Consider the following 20,385-nt stretch of genomic DNA (forward strand, 5'->3'; position numbering starts at 1 on the left):
AAGTTGGTATATAGCATGTGTAATACATATTAGTAAATCATTTAGAAGGAGTGGTTAGCGATAATGATTTTGAACTATTTATTCGGCAAATACAAAATCTTCATTAATGCAATGCCTGTGATTGTTTGGCTTGCTCCATGTTCCATTTTCTTTTTACGTTGTAAATTGAAAAAATTTCTACATAAAATTAGTTATTTTAAACTAACTTAAACGAAAGAAGTCAAGTGACAAATTTCTGCAGCTCCTTCGATTCATAGAAATTCATAGAAACAACGACTTAATAAACTGCTCTTCGTATAACCGGTACAAATTCTTCTTTGGCAAGATTATCTGCTGTTTTATTCTTTTATGATTTCTCAATTATATGAGATATGATCTTTTCTTTCTGATGAACACATTCAGATGTTTCACGGACCAAAAAATATTTCTTTATCGGTTTGTTTTATTCAAATATTCCTAAGCTCGACCGTTTCTTTCCGCATTATCGTCAACAGATTGATAATACTTGAAACTCTCTTGAAGCCGGTTATTTGAAAAATACATCAAGCTCTTTTCGTTGGCTCAGTCATCTACAGAAAACTGGTTCTCTCTCTCTCTCTCTCTTGAGATCGCCGAAGTACTTGGCCTGACCTAGAGATGGCGCTAGTTGCTTGAAAAATACCACTATCTTAGAAAGTACTCAATCCATACATGTTTCAAGTTTGAAGACGCCACGTTGTTTAGTATTTGTTTGGCAGCCATCAATAGTGAACGTTTTCAGTGAATTTGTAAACATAGAAAAGACTGGTCATCGTTATATGATACAATACTTTAATTTGAAAGGCGTTAGACCAACCAATATGAAAGCTGAACTACATTATAGTCTGGGCGAGACTGCTCCTTCTTTATCAACAGCAAAATATTGGGTAGCAGGAGAAAATCTACAAAGCAGTACTGGATAATCATCAACTGAAAGTGCGCGAGCTAGTAAACATAGGAGGTATTTTAAAAAGTACGGTACATCGCATACTTTGTTTGCTCACAATGGAACAAAAACATGAAATAAAACCGAATTTTTGTATTGTTTCATTACCATTGATGAAATGTGAGTCCATTATTTCACACCCGGAAAAAAAAGAACAATCAAAACAATGGACTGAAAAGGAAGAACCGACTCCAAAGAAAACAAAGACGGTTCCATCTGCAGGCAAAATCATGGCGTCGGTTTTTTGGGATTCGCGTGTGATCTTGAAAAACGAAAAACTACGGCGAGAGCTTTATGCAACGTTTGAGCGAAGACATCAAGCAAAAACGGCCGTATTTAGCAGAGAAGAAAGTGTTGTTTCATCAAGACAATGCACCAGCTCACAAATCCGTTTGAATTGCTAGCTCATGCAGCCTATTCGTCAGATTTAGCTTCCTCCGATTATTTTCTGTTCCCAGAAAAATGACTCGGTGGTCAAAGATTTTCCAACAATGAAGAGGTGATGTCGGCAGTTTAAGGTTATTTCGAGGAGCTTGACGATTCTTATTATAAAAAGGGTATCGAATTTATTGAACATCGCTGGGAAAAGTTTATGAAGCTAAAAGAAGATTGCGTGTAAAAACAAATATTTTTTCCAAAATTTTTGTGTTTTCTTTGTTGGTCTGGGAGCATCTTTGTATATCTGCTAATAGCTTCAGAGATTTTTATACTTGGAAATAATATGGCTTTGAAAAGAAATTAAGGCAACAGATTAATGGAATTTATCAAAGAGACATTGTACAGATGATGGGTATATGATCTCCCATTTAAACCGTCCGATTAAGAATCTGTACCAACCGATTGGTTAGACTTTACTTAACTTAACTAAACCGAATGGTATGAAAGTAATATTAAGTTAATTTCGAGGATTTCCATTAGGAAAGCCTAGGATCATTTTAGTCAGAAAACAGTTTCTTAGCGTTATATTCTAGAAATGATTGAGACGAAATTATGGTACTAAAATGTTATAATAAAAATAAATAAAATATATATTGAGGATATATCTACTTAAACGTCAAACCTTAAACTTTGCAGCTGTTAATAAACAGAAATAAAAAGAGGGAGAGAATCAAGTGGGATAAGGTGCGATTGGCGTGAAACGTAATAGAGATTGGGACAAAGTGAGGATGACAAAAATGGGAGAGGTGTAAACGAGAAAGACGAATCAGGGGAAAAATGGAGGAATAGGGAAAAGGGAGAGATCGAGATAGAGTGGACAAGAATGTTGGAGATCGAGTGGGAGAGAAAAGTTGGAGAAACGTTATTTTTTTTTATCATTACTTATCTGTAGATACGGCAATTTTCTTATCATCAATTTTTTATTGTGAAATTACTTGACTCACCTGGTTCTAAATTGGAAAATCCATTGACACCAGTACTAGGTTTTTGATTTAAAGGTCGTGGTGTCAAATTGGGTCTATTTTTGGGATATTGTGGCCGTTGATTTTCTACAGATTCATTTGGTAATCTCCCAGGTTTATCTTGTATTCCATTTTGATAACCACCATTTATAACCTGCTCTTCTGGAACCCTACCGCTCGGATATCCAGTGGTACTTTCTTGACTACCACTCGGGTATCCTTGTTGAAACGAACTTGAAGGTGCTCGTGATCCAGAGGGCTGAGAATTTTGATAACCACCACTTCTTATAACCTGCTCTTCTGGAACTCTACCGCTCGGATACCCAGTGGAACTTTCTTGACTACCACTCGAATATCCTTGTTGAAACGAACTTGAAGGTGCTCGTGATCCAGAGGGCTGAGAAGGTCTCGTACCAGCAGTTCTTTCATCGGAATATCCGCTTGATAATTTGTTAGGGGATTTAGGAGAATATCCTTGTTCTTGGGGTGGAATAGGATAACCTCCTGGTCGTTGAGCATCGAACATTGGACTTCCTTGATTAACATCTTCGGGGTAACCAGCACCATCCCTTTCTCCAACCACTGATGAAAGTCCTTGTCCACCAATAATTGAGTAGTCATAAATGTTGGCGTTTAATTCGTAAAGTGATGGTGCTGAATCACAATTGAATTGATTCCACCAAACGCACACCAAATACTCTTGATGGAATATTGTTCCATTTGGACATAAAAAGTCATATGTTAGATTATTAGCACATACATGAAAAACTTGACATCTTGTTTCAACGTCAGCATAATATCCAGGATATTGTTGTTGGTCACAACTGAAGGAAGTTTGAGGAATTTCGGAAAGTATTGGGTAGTCTTTATCGGGTTCACCGGGTATTGCAGAATAATCACCCTCATCAAAGGCAGATACTTGTTGTTCAGATAAGCTCCCTCTTTCTGGGAATTGTCCTAATGATTGCCCTTGCTCAGGAATATTACTTTGCTGCTGTTCTCTATAGTCTGGGGAACCTAGTTGTCCTCTGTTATTTTGACCTTGAGCTCTTTGTTGCTCTTTATAACCTGCAGATTGTTCACCAGGATAACTCTGAATATTTTGTTGAGATGGATACCTTCGAGAATTTGCTTGTTTACTAGGTAATTCTTGAGAATTTCCTTGTGGACCAGGATAACCTTGTAAACCTTCCTGTTGTTCGCTAGAACCTCTCTGTTCACCAGGATAACCTCGAGAAGAGCCCCTTTGTTTATTCGGAAAGCCTTCCTGTTGCTTAGGATAACCTCCTTGTTCTGGATAGTTCTGAGCTCCTGAATAATTTTCTTGATTCGGATATGATTGAGAACCAATTGGTTTATCTGGATAACTTTTACTAATGCCTGGACGACTTTGGGGCTTATCAGACGTACTCGGATATCTTTGGTCTGACGTAGGTGAACTAGGATATTTTTGACTAGGATATTCTTGTGGTGTAAGTTCTTGTTGATTAGAGAAGCCTTGTTGATTAGTTCCAGGTATCTTGGAAAATCCATTCTTCTTTCCTAGAAATCATAGAAATATATAGAAATATTTGAGAAAATGTATGAAAAGTAATGAATTTTACCACCTACCTTGAGGTCTTGAAGGAAATTCTTGTCCTGATGGTCTTCCTCTTCCTGGATACCCATTTGAAACTGAAGATCCTGGTAGCTCTTGTCCTGAGATTCCGGTAGAAAATCCATTGTTTGGAAAAGAAGATATCGTTTGTCCTGGTTTTGTTTCTGGTCGTCCAAATTTGCCTTGTTCTGCTGGTCGTTCGGGGTTTCCTAAAATAGGTCTTCTTGATGGTGCAGGATAATTATAGCCCTCTTGTGCCTACAAAATATATCAATTTCTCTGAATCTCTGATATTATTAACATAAGTTTTAATAATTACATAAATTACAATATAACTCGTAATGAAACATTAAAATGAACAAAATACGATTAAGATAGGAGAGGTTGAAAGGGGAGATAATAATATGGTAGCACATAGATGGTATGACGGAGTCCATATGCTTTTGATGAAATTTATAATAATTATTATTGAATATAAAATAATAGTCTTACCGATAGTGTTTCCAGAAAAACGAAAAATACTGAAAGAGAATGAATTAAAAAATTAGTAAAAGTATAAAATACCAAAATTTTTAATTTATACCAGGTTGAAACATTTTCCAACCTTAAGTTATAATAATTGTTCACTAGCACTTATATTCCTCTACCACTTATATTTCTAGGCAAGAGCACCGTTTGTTATTGAAAACGCTGATTTAGCTGGAAAGTAATTTCACTTAAACATTCGAGAGCTATACACATTCCGTAACCTATTCACCAATATTACTCAGGCAAATAATTTGTTTATTTTCTCATTGAAGCACTAGATGACTCTTCTAGTATAGATAGTAGAAAATTTGGCAAATAAAACAAATAATTCATCTTCAACTGAATAGTAAACAACTTGTCCAGGTGCGCATTACAATATTTAATTTTTTGAATCAATGAATCATTAAAAAGTATAGATAAACAACAACATTACATAAAAAATGAATCCCTTGTAATACCTAAATTGAGCCGTTTAATAAATTGAATAATACTGAGAAAATAATGAACGTAAATAGGGTACGCATATGCATATTACATTGCGGTGGGGAGCAAGATTGAGTGAATGATGAATTATTATTAAGTTCCAAGCATGTTAGGATAGCACTAGGATACTGAAAGGGCGCTTTTTGAGTCTTGGTTCATAGAAAAACTACATGCCAACAATGTAATTGTGTTAGATAATGCCTCGAAGCATTCAAGACAAATTCGTAAAATTCCAAATAAATATTCTTCTATAGGCAGGTATACAGGAGTTTCTACTTGAACAAGATATATATTTCATTATACACTGATCCAAGATTTTTTAGGTATATGAGTAACTTTAATCAAAAATTGATTTGTAAATTTTACTATAGTTTGAAGCAACGAATTCATCTTTGTATTTAATTTTACTGAAATTATCTTCGCTTGTTATATTAAGTACAATTCGTAATGATGAACATCTGTGATAACATTTTCGTTATATGATGACCGAAATTATTTACAATATTATTATTTTACATCGTTGCCACTTTGTCATTTTTTCCCAGCTGTTTACATAAAGTAATATTGTAAGTTGACAATGGTATATTGATTTCAATACAAGACATTTTTGTAATGTGTGGGGCTTTTTGGGACTAAAATATGAGTTATTCGATTATTATTGGTGCCAGATTCTCATGGAATAGAAAGACGTCGGGAATGAAACAAAGCTAACTTACAAAAGATGTTTTCGCTTGCCTGGTTTATGAAACTATATAAGAGAATTTTTTGTGAAGCGGTTTGGGTTTAAAATGCGGGTTATTCAGTGTTTATTGACGCCAGATTCTACGGAATGAAAAAAGGCATGTAGAAGAAGACAAAAGATGATTTGTACGGTCTCTCTATAAGAAAACCAAAGAGATTCTCGACTTGAAAGATTTGCTGAAACTGAATTATATCCTAAAACTGGATTATATCGTCTGAATTACTTAACGTTTAAAGAAATATTATATAGGAAAATAGAGGTCCAAGGAACTCTGTGGTTGATTTCAGATGCAACAGTAGAAACAGGAATTACTCCTCCTCATCTTCCATATCCATCTTTCAACAAATCCTGTTGCAAACTGATTTCTGTTTGGCGGAACGCGGATTGAGGGTAGTGCGGAACGCATGAACGACAGAACACCTAATCCAGTGCGCACACCCCTTCTAAAAAATGTCGTGATGATTTATATCAGATTTATTTCTTCGACTAGCATTCCAGTATGAGCCTGATGTTGAATATTACGCTCATTCCAAAGGGGTTATTGGGCAACTATAGTACAATGTTTTTTGACAATTAGATATTTATCAAGAATTTTAAATATATTTTTATCGCATTAAAAAAAGTATTTCCTAGGTAAATGCATATGGTAAAACAACGTTTGCCGGGTCAGCTAGTATAACAGTGAAATTTTATCACATGCGAAGCAAAGCTGAAGCTTCTAGAATTGTTCCAAATACTGGGAGGTTTGCATGAAGCGTTCTAGAGATAGATTAGATATATATTGAGAAGTTAATTATAAGTAAAAACGTATAAAATTAAAATATTTTGCACCGTCAGTAACCTAGTTGTATTTTGCAGCTAGCAGTTGCAAAACTTTTAAACAAATTATTTCTTCATAATGTTTCTTGATTGTAAAATCTCACCTAATCCAATATATCTCCATTCCATTGTACCTAAATAAACAAAAAATAATTATTAATATTGATTGTCAAAATCTATTAATTAATTTGAATAATTGTCATCGTTAATCGTAAAATATGGACATTGAGTCTAGAGGAAATAATATTAAGGAAGATCAAATTAGAATTAAGGTAGTTTGAGTACTTTGTATAGTGTATTTTGTAAGTACTTTGTGCAGCAGTCGAGTTATTAGACACGTTTCAGTTTACTTCTAAGTAGTCTTAATAAAATTTTGAAGTTCTACAAATGTCTTCCATATAAAATACGATTGGTAAAAGATTCAAAATAAGATTTCAAAAATGGCTTTACTACAATCGACCACATTCACTAGCTTAGAAAAATACTATCGTTCATAGAGCGTTATTGCCCTAGAGCAGTAATTGAAGCTCTTGTTCAACAAGTTGTTCATAGTCATTATATAAAAACGTATTGGCCAACATATACAAAGAAGCCAGAATTTCTTACAACAGGAGGAGTCCGATAAAAGACCTAATATCTCAGAATCTCTTCACGGCCAAATTAAAGAAAAAGAATCTTATGGAAATTGGATTGGAACACAAACGGTCTGAAAGTATATGGAGAACATCTAAGCCATCTAAGATTCACTGATATTGTCTAATCGCAAACAACCCTAAAGAGCTACAACAACAGATGAAATGGCTCAACATTATTAATTTGAACCTAAACGTAAGGAAACTCATGTACAATGAAGTAGAAGTAGATGAAATTCCAACATCTTTTAGTCATAACGTACGGCTGTGGAACTTGGCTACTGAACCAAGAGCTAATAAAGAAACTCCAGGCTGCGCAACGGTCTATAGAGCGATGTCTGCTAATTAAAACAAAAGTTGAGAGAAACTAGTACATTAGACGAATAATTCAGGTAAGAGACGTCATCCACAGACTCAAATCCTTAAAGTTATAAAGGGAAGGGTATCTAGTGAGAAGGACCGGCAATAGGTGGACAATAATAATGACAAAATGGTTCCGAAGAGGCGTGAAAGCCCAAAAGGTCGTCCCAATGATGGAATTATGATCCGGAAAAAAGCAGAAACAAGTTGGTAATCAATTGCTCCACAACGTAACAAGTGGACAGAGATGGAGGAAGGACGTGCAGCGTAAGCATATCTTGATGATGATATGGTAGAAAAAGACAGAAATGATAGATAAATATCTCCATTATGATGAAAATAACAAAGCAAGTGAGGATGAGGAAAATTACTGCGAGGAGAAACAGATGCATGCCGAGGAACAAAAATTGGATATTAGATTTGAGGATTAAAGTGAAGTAAAGAAATTTGTAAAACAGACATAACAGAATATTAATAAAATTAATAATAATGAGGGTTACAGTTCTAGAAATAAATGAATTTGTAAATTAGAACAATAATTAATCGTTGAACCCCTACTTAACATTTGATTTTATAATAGGTAAAGCATAAATGAAATAAGAGTAGAAGAAAAATATCATAGAAGCATGAAATAAATAAAAAAATATGTAAAACTTGTATCTGGTTTCAAAAGGATATCGTTCATATATCAGTATATAATTCTAGTCTAAATGGGCAACTTCTTTTTCAAAATTTTGAATAGTATTATATTCTAAATTCTTTGAATATACTATACAGAAATTATCTATCATCCATTACCTAAATTTTTCATTTTTTACGTTTATTATTATAGTTTCAATAAAAAATTTTTAGAAAAATTGTGAAGCTTCGCAAAAGGACTTGATCTTAATTACTTATGTTATATTGTAGTTGCTAGCACATACACTTACATAAAATGTTTTCGCAAGCTTCGTAAAACACAAACAAAAACCCACCTTATAAATCATAAACTAAGTCACTAAACTCTTAACAATAAACTGGATTAAACACTTATCTAAGTGTTCTTTTATACGAAATCGGGACCGAAGGAGCATCTTCAGATTACACCACAACCACCTCCAAAAATTCGTAACGCTAGATAATCTTCGCCGAGAAGAAGGGGAAGACAAATGCATCTTCAGGGCCGTTCCTAAGTTGTCGTCCGCAATTAGCTTTCAAACTAATCACTTTTGGACGTTTTAATTGCAAATATTCAGATTTAAAAATTTGAGGTATGTACGCAAAAACATTACCCTGATTTTATATTTTGTCAAGGTTCATCATTTACAAAGGTGAACTCAACAGTTCTTGAACTAAATTATGAAGTTTTTTCAATTATCAATAAATATTTGTATTTTTTTGACAAAGTAGTTCTTTTTTCTCACGCTTTCATTAGTTTCACTTGTACACATAGGATAAATATTTTGAGATATAAAAAATGGCCATTACAAAAAAATTATGAACTGTTTCGTCGACCAATAAGATGATTCTTTAAGTAAAAGACTAATCAGAAATCACACAGTACCAAATCAGACGAATGAGGTGGATGTTCAATGACTTATCATTTTCTTTTGCAGACTTAATTGTCTGCTGTGTAGTGTAAACCGATGCATTATTGTAATGCAAAATCAACCCGTTAATATTAACTTACTATAATTATCTATTGCTTCCACCAATTTTGTGCTACCAAAGAAATATGCCATTGTTGGTACTGGCTCTTGGCTGAGTATGTTTCATCACTTATTGTTATTGTATATGTAGAGAATATTTTCAATCGACATTTCCCACTTTAATCTGTAGGGTGAATTTGAAAACTTGTGTGTGTGTTTAGTATGAATATCATCAACGGTTCCAAAAATTTAAAATTAGCTAACAATTGATTGTCAAAAATTGGGATACACTGAAATTATTGATTTTTATAAAAGCCAAAGGGATATAGAAGAATCAGCACATATTGCTTTTCGGTAGTTGCTGTCACCAAAAACGAAGAAGAAATATGGAGCAACATAACAGTACTTCAAGAAATGGTGCCAAACAAAGTCTGCTACTGTAGTTTCAGAAACCGTGCTTTTGGCGAACTATCACGAAAAATCTGATGTATTAAAGTATCTATCAGGCTTATGGTATGAATATTCCGAGTAAGTTCACTCTTTCCATACATATTTCCAATTATTCTCAGTCTTTAGTATTTTTAAAACGAATAATTGTTCATTGTTAGTTGAAAAAGTAATAGTTATTTATGCAACAAGTGAGTAAAGTAATACTTTTATTCACCTGCAATTTTTACAAGGGAAAAAAGTTACTTTACTCACGAGCTTCATTTCAATTGTTCTACGTCCGTAAACTTAAAAAAATACGACAAAACTTTTATCAATTTTTATTTTGTAATAGTAATATTAAAAGTACAACTGTAAGCATTATTAATTTGAAGTGAAGAAGAAGTTACATTACTATTGGTACTTGAAATGACAATATTTAACGAGTTCAAAGAAATAACATCGTCTATAGATGTATTAGTGTATCGTGAACATTTAAAATGTTGCTTATTTTTCAAATATGCAATGAGTTTCGAGTATTTACTGATGTCTACGTCGTCATTTGCCATTAGGGTGCCTTTCAGTTTTGAATAAGTCAACCAAAGTGTTGAATACTTCCACATTTTGGATTTGTTCCGTGGATTTCTCAGGGAGAAGAATCATAGTCGCTGTAGTTGCCAATTCAACAATATCTTCTGGTGTGCAATTTAAAGATTTTTCACCATTACTCTCCATCACTAATAATTATACTACATTCCTTTGAATTGGACACAAAACGGATTTTCTTTAACGCATTTCAAGAAATAAAAGTTTGACAGTTTATTGGAGTAACGAAGTGACATGAGAAAGGAAGCGTTAACAACCTACTATTTTGATAAAACAATTTTATAATTGCGTTAAAAAATGACACGTTACGGCCCTTAAATGAACTGCTACGGTACTTTTTTTCACGTTTTTTGACGTTTTTTAAATTCTTTATGAATGCAAATGAATGAAAAAGTTATTTATGTTTGTTGTTGGAACTTAAAGAATATGTTTTTAAGGTAAATCAGATTTTACACGTCAAAATGCATTAATATAGGGAGGAGAAAAAAATCTTGTTTTTTAAGTATTCCTGTACTTGAAACTAAGAAAAAAACAACTAAATCAGTAGTTTAGACAAAAAAATGAGCATATTTTTTCACATCACTTCAGTTAAATAATTTAAATTCGTCTCGAAATCAAAACAGAATATTATTAAAAATATCCAATTTAAATTAGTGAGTTTGATAAAAGTTTTAAGTACTTAAGTACCTCAAAACTCAAATCAAAATTATGTCGCGAGATTAAGGATTCATTGACAAACAAAAAACAACTAAACAAAGTGAAGAAAAAAATGTAATAGAATGAATTTTTTATCAAAATCTTGTGTGACGGACTTTTTACCTCGTATATCCATTTTTTCTCTGCTTGATGCCATTGTACCTTTTTGTTGTTCTTGTTCTCTATAGATTCTATTCATTTCAATTGTTGCACATTGAATATTATGCAATATCGTCTCTCTAAAAAATGAAATAACAAAACCAATGAAAGTTTTTAAATATGGTTTACGGCTGTTTCAAATATAATTTTGTTCATTGTATACGAATATTGAATCGAGCTGAATTGAAATTAATTTATTATCACGCTTTAGTTTATTTTAAAAAGAATGGTACTACAATAATTATGACCCAGGAGGTAAAACAGTGACGGAGGATTTCTAAAATGAAAAAACATATGAAAACTTTAGTGTCAAATTTACGTGACGCTTTAAGACTGATATTTTGAAACAAAAGCTCCGCTAAATCAACTAGCTACAAATATTCGTCAGGTATTTATTGTCTTAAAAGGGTTGCTACTGGAGTTTTGAGATATGGCTACATTGATGTAAATATGTCAAATCTGAAATAGCCATCATAAAGTTCGACAATTTTAACGGTGGATGTAGTCAGAATGTGTTGTTATATGAATCGTTTACAGATACTTGGAACATTAATCTTGGTCATTTAGACCACACACTGCATCTCTAAAAACGGTAAGGTTTAGATATTGGAAAATATACATGAATTTGCCTTATTTTTCACCCCTGAATGCTTTAAAATAGAAAAAACCGGGTGGTTTTATTTTGAAAAATAAAGAAATTTGATATTTATGAAGATAAACTTTGAATACTTTTTATACAAACCCTGTATAAAATGAAAAATTTTTCATAATAGATTTGAATACTTCTAACCTTGTTAAAATCAACCGAATAGAAACCACTTTCTTATCTTTAAGGGTATCTTCGTAAAAAAATAATTTATAAGGGTTTGCAATGGTCAAATTTTCTACAAAAAAATTAATAACTCAAAATGTATGCATTTTTTGAAAAACGTGTTCGAACAAAAGTATATTAAAATATAACGAAGATTTCAAAAATGTATTAATATACAGGGTTCTATTTGAAATAACAAAGTTACGGTCGACTTCCGGTAGAAACGGAAGCTGGCCATCTTTGAAAATATTTTAGTTAGAAAGATCGTATCTGAAAACACAAACGTAGAAATTTTAATGATTTTACAATAAGTATTTTGCAATATAGAGATAGTTTTAACTCATCGTGGGACACCCTGTATAGTACAACATTTAAACATCAGGAATTTACAAAACGATATAAGATATGCCAAAACAGATGGATAGGCAGTTAATAGGTTAATAGACGAATCATACGAATCAATAGAACCAATTATTATTTCTGAGAATTGAAAAAACTGATGATGATGATTCCTTATCCTTTAAAATCATGTAGTAAGTACAATGTTTCTAAACAGAACTGGAAGTTCTTAATAAAATTATCATCATCTGAATATTCAATCCCCAGCAAATTACATCACTATTTTATTTTTGGATTTGGGATGAAAATAAATTTTTTCAGTTTCTTTAATAGGATAAAAATTTCAAAAGATGTTAATGCATTTAAAAAATATAATACCGAAAATTTTGATTATAAATAAAAAGATTGAATGAAACGAAAAAAATAAAAATAATGAAAATAGATGAAGACATAAATAAATGTTCGAGGAACTTTTGGGTGACGAGGGATCTGATTTCAGACTAGGGTGAAGTTGGCATCATCCGAATTTTGAAATCGGATTTAATTTTACATCACATATTATATTCTTCGTATTTTTCGAGTAATATCATAACTATAATTAGAAAAATTGGTAGTTTATTCACTTTTTTTCCGATATTCAATCAATTCAATTTGTTCTCTTTAAGAAAACTTGCAAACGAAGGTATGGACTGATGTCCATATTATGTTTGCAATTAATTGTTGACCTAAACATTGAGTAATTTGTCATTAAGATAACGTTGAATTTGCTGCCGCTTCACCCACAAAATTATTCTATAATACTTCTTCAGACCATGATGTAGCTTCTTAGTATTCTTTCCAATTAACAAATTTGTAGTAAACACTATAAATTGAATATTATAATTTAGATTGGCTAATAAATACAAAGTAGTAGCTTTTACTTTATCAATGAAGGGATAGTCTTAAACTGGCTAGTTTAGGTTGTCTCAACTAAAAGTGAAACTCGAATTTGAAATGCTATTTGTATGAAAACAATATTAGTACGCAAGTAACTATGATTGTAATACACAAAAATGTAACCTAGAAATGGAAAAAAGAATAATCAAAATTAGATATTCAATAAATAATATAAAAATTTAAAGAAAGGATATAAAAACATTGGAAATTATGGAAAAGGAGAGTAGGGAAATGAAAATAATTTTGAAAAACATAAAAACTGAAACAGTGGGATTCAAAAAGGGATCATTGCGAACCGGTAGTTTTGGCACTAGCTTCATTTAAAGTCTATACCAGAGCTTTAGAATCAAGATTATGGGAATATATGGTACAGAAACTAATAAAAAAGAAAGGAGAAGAGTTATATTTGGAATACATAGATCTGAGGATAGTTTTTCACACTATAGAAGGAAAGAAAATAGTTGAAAGTAGTGAAAGTACCAATAGAATTATGTCATTTATTTGTTATAAATATTGTTCTGAACGATAATATCTTATTAAGTATATGCATTTTATGAATTCTGCTTGATGTACATAAGTTTTGGTTTTTCATAATATGTCGCCAAGGTTCCCGGATATCTATGTAGTGTTTGTTCAGATAATGCTCAAAAAAATGTAGAAACTCAATTTAACAAAAAGTAATTACAATAAATCGAAATTTTTGCAAGTATGCGTGAACCAATACTTGATTCAAGATATATCAGAGCATACCCAAATTCTCAAATCTCTACTTTCATTGATTTTCTTAATGGATTTTCTTAAAATTTAGTTCTAAAATAATTTAATCTTCCAAATTTCAAGTTTCTGCAATAAAAATTGATAAAATGCGATTTCTTTTTTTACTATCGTAACTACATCAAAGTTTGTAGAACGTTAGGTAGTAAATTAATTTTCTTGAATTGAAATAAGTCTTTATAAAACAAATTCAGAAGTTTAAAATAGAAAACAAAATAATTGTAATGCTGTTTATATCGTGAAGGCAAATTAATATTTGAGAAAAAGATGAACAAGTCATCAATATGAGAAAAAATCTTCGAGAGTATTCGACTGCTCGGAAATATATTAGAGTTAGTATAGTTTGCTGATAAAAGCCAAATTTACTTTTTCCAAATTAGTTGATAAATCTAGACTGCGTGTCAATATAAGTACTGAATACACTGTTCACATCACCGCTATACCAATACTGTATGATGTTCAGTCTCTGAAAACGATAACTTGGTTATCGAAACGCGCGTTAGATAATGTAATTGTGAGTGTTGGTGTAGTGGAGTGTGAACAGTGTGTTCAGTATGAATATCACCAACGATAGTTTTCATTAATTATCAATATAAGATTCAAAAAAAAGGTCAATCAAAAATATTGGTCAAAGACGTCATACATACTTGATTCCAAAATTGTTTAACCACCTGCCATTAAACCTAAAAAAAAGTTAATCAATAATTGCAATTAGTCTCAGAAGTACCTGGCCCAACAGAGAAAACAAGACAAAAATTTTGGAAAAAAATATATTTATTCCTCAACGTAATCTCCTTTTAGCTCCATACCCTGTTCCCAGTGATGTTCATTAAGTTCGATTCATTAGCTACCGGAAAATCATTGACCACCGAGACATTTTTTCAAATCTGGAAACAGAAAATATTCCGAGGATACTAAATATGGTGGATATGTTGCATAAGCTTGCAATTCAAACTATAATTCATTCATTTTGGTCATTGCAATAACGGATGTGTGAGCTGGTGCATTGTCTTCCCTGCAGATGGAACCCTTAAACTCTGCTACCCAATATTATACTATTGTCTCGCCCAAAGTAGTATCTATTTTAGCTTTTATATTGGTTGGGCTAATGCTTTTCAAATAAAAGCATTGTATCACATAAAGATGACAATTTTCTTCCATGGTCACAAATTTACTGAAAACGTTCACTATTTATGGCTGCCAAACAAATACTAAACAACGTGGCTTCTTCAAACTTAAAACATGTACTGTATAAATTGTGTATTTTCTAATACAGTGGTATTTTTCAAGCAACTACCGCTATATTTAGGTCAAGCCAGGTACTTATGGAACCCTCTTCGTATAACACATCACCAAAATTTCGTGCGCGCAAAAAATTTTACTCTCAAATTGAAATTCAGTTTTTCAATGGATTCTTTCTGTTACGGTTCTGTGCGCAAAAGTTACTTTTACTGAGATTCACTGATCAACATAAAGATTATCGACAATTCTGTTTTGTTGAAACCTACAATACGTGCATATTCGTAATGAAACGTGATTTAGGTATTTACTAGGCATAGGTAACTCATATTTTAATGTGTCTGTATATTTGCTGTTCCATTTTTAGTTACATAATTTGTCGTTCTTTCTCAAATCATATGTAAATCATATCTCAGGGGCGAATCCACCTTTTATAAGCTGTAATGTTGGGCCATAACGAGGGGTAGAAATTAAACAGCGATTGAACTTCACCATTTTTCTATTGTCTTAAGAGTTTACCTACGTAGACAGTAAATTGCAATATCACCAAAACATAGGTGACCTGAATATAAATAATTAACAGTTAGTGTACAGGAAGTATACATAGATAGAGATATAAAAGGATAAAATAATTGACTTAAAGGGCACCACAAAGCGTTAAGTATGTCTATTTTACCACGTAGAGTTGAGCTCCTTTTTTCATCGAGTCTGTATTCCAAAATTCTTTCGGTATCTTTCGGTTTTTTAGTTGTACCTCATGTAGTTTCTCTCTGTCCTCAGTCGCTTTATCGATTTCGTATATCTAGGTCTTCCTTGGTTTTCCTCCGTTTCTCGCTCTTATGTTCTGGCTTGTAGTCCTTTTTTCACTCATCCTCTTCACATTTTCGAACCATCTTAGTTGATTTGCTTCTATATATTGTTCTGCAGGTTTTGTGTTTAATATTTACCTTATGATTTAATTTTGTATGGTTTACACGAGTCATGTCCTCAGTTTTCCGGTGGAACTTCATTTCCGTTGATTGAATTTTTTTCCTGTGTCTTTTAGTCGTTGTCAATGTTTCTGAACCATTGTTACTATTGGTATAACTACTATTTTGTAAATTTCTACTTTTATTTCGTTCGGCGTTACATTCTTCTCTAGAAAAAATATTTTTATCGCGATAAATAGTTCTCCTGCATTTCCTGTTCTCTTTCTCCAATTTTCCATACCTTGCTATCATCGAACTAACGTATGTGTCTTTGTTTCAGTGCTTATGATCATCGTCGACGTTTATGTTTATACTGTATTTCGAGATTTTAGTTTAGTGTTTGTTCTATAGTTTTTTTTATTTCTTTTATAGCCTCATCTTGCCTTATCACTGCTGGGATTTCAAATTAAAGCTTGAAAGAATCTTACTTCAACTCTGATTTTTGTTAAGAGTATCCATATCTCTATTACATCGCGAAGAGGTTCTAATAATTGAGCTGGTCATACTATTTTTGGGATTTCGATGTTTTCAAGGTGATTTTGTACGATTTCTGTTCAATGGTGACCTAACAGGGGGCGGAAGGGGTGGTCCACGCCGGTTCACCGGTCTTGGGGGGCCCCAAATACCTCCGCGTTCCCCTGATCAAATCCGAGATTACTGGGAGAGAAAACTGGAAAAAATTTAAAACGTTCATCGGATACTCGCTGGAGTGCTCATTACGACTCAGTAAGAGTTGTAAAATTAAACTGTGAGTAGTTTGGAACATTTTCAAGATCCAACAAAAACAAATCTGGATATAAGGTCAGGAGCAAGCCTGCTCCTGTCGGCTGTTTGTGATTTTATCTTTCTAACCTATATACTATATATGGTTTTCTATACTGGAGGAAGTAAATTTAGTTCAACAATATTTGCAGTCTCCAAAAATGACTGACTTGTGAGTATTTAGTGACCGAACGAACCACCATTTTAGACAATGCTGTAACTTGGCATAAACAATACCATGACATGAACATCAATATCGAGAAACGAAGAAGGAGGAAGATAAAAAAACGATGCCGGGTGAATCAGCTCATGATAATGGATCATCAATTCAAGATTTATACAAGAATCGTCACGTCACGATACGGGACCATGAAATCAATAATATTTTCCAAATTATTGAAACAAAGTTTATGCTAGAAGATCCAGATGACGCTCTGGCTGTACCAGTTGAAAATCTCATACAAATTTATGGTGAATTTGACAAGGAGCAAGTTTTCCAAGAAATAAAAAGGTACCGCAGGCATATAAAAGCCATGGATACGAGTATGGACGTTGTTGACAAATGGAGAGCCCAAGAAATCCTTCAATTTATAATAAAATCTAATTTCAGTGTATATCGCTTTTACTTCAATACTTTTTGACCATTTGCATCTCGGTTACATTATGCGAGAGGAATTTTTCGAAACTTAAGCTGATTAAAAATTATCTAGCCTTGCTTTCAATAGAAAGAAAAATTTCAAAAGAAATCGATTTCACAGAAGTTATTGAGGAGTTCTGTAAATTGAAGGCACAAAAACACATATAACACGATAAAAAATACAAAAAAACTATCTTTAACTTATTTTATCTAATTTTTTTTGTCGATCGATTCGTATTTTATTTTCTTCACCCATTTCCATTCCATATTATAGGTATATATATGTTTATTTAGCCTAAATAACTTAAGTCTAGTTTAAATTTCAATTGCCAGATTTTAACGAAATAAACATAAACACTTATTTATACATACAAATATGAACTGAATAAAAAACTTGTAAAACTACATTTTTTAAAGCTGGGGGGCCTCATTCAGCTTTGCCGTCTCGAGCTTCTGACGGGCTTAGTCCGCCAATGTTTCTGGTATAAATATGCTGTCACTTACAAAGAGAAAATTTTCTGCGATAAAGGAAATGTCAGTTACGACTAGTAGCTCCAATATATTATATAGCATCATCACGACGTCTTTCAATGTCTCTATGGTCCTCCATATTAATCCAACTAGATACAGTTAGTTTTGTTAGCTCTTATATATACTGGGACACGTAGATTATTGCCAAATCTATACTCATCTAACTGAATAGCATTCAGTTACTGGTAGTGTTCCCAGTTCAAATGAGCTCTAGTATATTATAGTAGATCGAAGAGCAGATCTATTGTGGTTGGCGAAGACCAGTTGCAGTTTCAAATCAAACTCTCTAAGTTATTTAATTATCAGGTAATCGCTTATTTATGGTTGTTGGTTCCACATAGTATCTAGATGGAGTGAAATAATTGTAACAAATCTTTATCTTAGCGCTTGAAGTAGCAAAAATCTCTACTGATATGGATTGATAAGAAATGGTAATGTGCAAAAAGTGGACAAACTTGTGTGTGACAAAATTGAGACAACAATTTTCTTATTCATAAGAATAATGCGTCATACCACAAGTTGTTTTTTCGTTTTTGACTGCTAAAAGTCTAATTGTTTACCCATATCCGCTTTACATACCAGATTCAGCACCATGCGACTTCTAAACTAAAATATGTGCTTGAAGGCAAATGGTTTGATAGCAACTGAAGCGTACCAAATAGTTACAGGCGCGGATTGAATGTAAAGATGAATTCCAATCACTTTTAAGGAGATTGATTCAAAATGTATTTGTGATAATTTGTGAAAGAAGTATTTCATAAAAATTTGGTGAAAATATTATTATCGTTGATTTATTTGATAGTCCGATTCTGTCGAATAGGGCTTCTAAAATCTACTGCTAATTCTGTGGGAATATTTAGATTAAATGCTGTTGCCTTTGTACTGGTTGGCTTCGAATAAGAAGTGTCTCCTTACATAACCCACAAATGCGGGGAAGCTAGAAAAAAATATGTAGCGTATGCACGCAATAACTTCCTTGTAAGATATCGGAGTGAATTATTTGTCAAGACTGTAGGATTTTCAGTTATACGGAGTGATCAACCAAAAGCAGAGCATAATAATTGAAACAATTTCTTGTTATATATGATGAAATAAATAAGCAAATACTCGCGTGGATAACAACAATATCGAAATATGAAGTATGAAATCAGACTGCTCAACTAAATAGAAGCGCGGTAAAAACTACTTTGTAAGTACCAAAAAACTTCCTAACATGTAAAAAGAATGAGAGAAATGAGAATACTCGAAAGAAAACCAAAATAAGATACAGTTCAGAGAATGGATACAATGAAGTGGAGTTGAGCCAGATATGTGGCTATAAGGCTCACTAAACTGTTGTATTGTATATTTTCCACGAGTAGGAAACTTTGGATAAATCAATATTTAATATAGTTCTTCCAATATCAATTGCAGATTATAAAAACCCTTGCTGACAATACTTTTAAAGATATGTAAATCTTATGCGAGAAAGATGCACTTAATTGTAGTCCTATTTGGAACTTAGGAAAAAATCATTATTATACCTTATTAACCTTATTATACCTACAACTGAATATTAAATTATAAAACGTAAATAGACGAGTAAAATGCACCTACTTGTAAGGGCGTTTGGTTTAAACAGGGTACCAGTGAGCATGACGATAATAACGATGATAATCATTATGAAAATAAAGGTGACCATGATGATAATCATGATAAAAGTGACGATGATCATGACGATAGTGAAGATAATGATCATGATAACATTTAATAATAATTCCATATATATGTTTTAATGTATATTTCTAGAAATTTAAGTTTTTTATTAATTTTATAGTAAAATATATGAGAAAACTTTGATTGTATTTTATGTTTATACTTTATAAAATACTCGAATGAATGAAAAAATCACTTAAAAATTACTATAATTATTAGTCATCAGATATTTATTCATTTATTCCCCAATGTTTCTGTTATAGGTTGTATGAGCAATAGTATAGGGCTTGAAGGAATATTAAGTATCGTGCCAGGCATTTGTCACTAGAATAGAAGTGGCACTAATGTATTTTCTTATTAAAAAATGTTTAAACTTTATTTGATTATAATTTGAAGCGGTTACTCGATATGTAAGGCAAAAAAAAAGTTAAAAAAGTGTCATGCCATAGGGTTAGCACCAGATTTAACAAGGCACTTGTTCATAATTATTTTTTACTCTCTCGAAACTAAATTTTAAAATCAGTTTCAATCGGTTACTCGATAGGTACAGTTTATGTCCAAAAAATATACCGTAGAAAAAATATAGCAATGTTGTCCCATATTTGCCCTGGGACTAAATGATTTTTTCAATAATTACAGTGAGTAGTATCATT

At 32.3% G+C, this 20,385-nt stretch overlaps 1 protein-coding gene across 1 annotated transcript in view; it reads right to left on the reverse strand.

Moving 5' to 3' along the window:
• Positions 1 to 16,359, reverse strand: part of LOC130894511 (uncharacterized) — a 16,850-nt gene extending 491 nt beyond the window's left edge. Inside the window, exons 1-3 of the mRNA XM_057801392.1 lie at positions 16,087 to 16,359; positions 3,976 to 4,219; positions 2,347 to 3,906 (exon numbers count right to left, since the gene is read on the reverse strand). Of these exons, the coding sequence (XP_057657375.1) occupies positions 2,347 to 3,906; positions 3,976 to 4,219; positions 16,087 to 16,359 (2,077 nt within the window). The remainder of the gene's footprint in view (positions 1 to 2,346; positions 3,907 to 3,975; positions 4,220 to 16,086) is intronic.
• Positions 16,360 to 20,385: the final 4,026 nt, after the last annotated feature.

Source organism: Diorhabda carinulata, chromosome 5 (genome assembly GCF_026250575.1).
Source record: "Diorhabda carinulata isolate Delta chromosome 5, icDioCari1.1, whole genome shotgun sequence".
Classification (NCBI taxonomy): Eukaryota; Metazoa; Arthropoda; class Insecta; order Coleoptera; family Chrysomelidae; genus Diorhabda; species Diorhabda carinulata.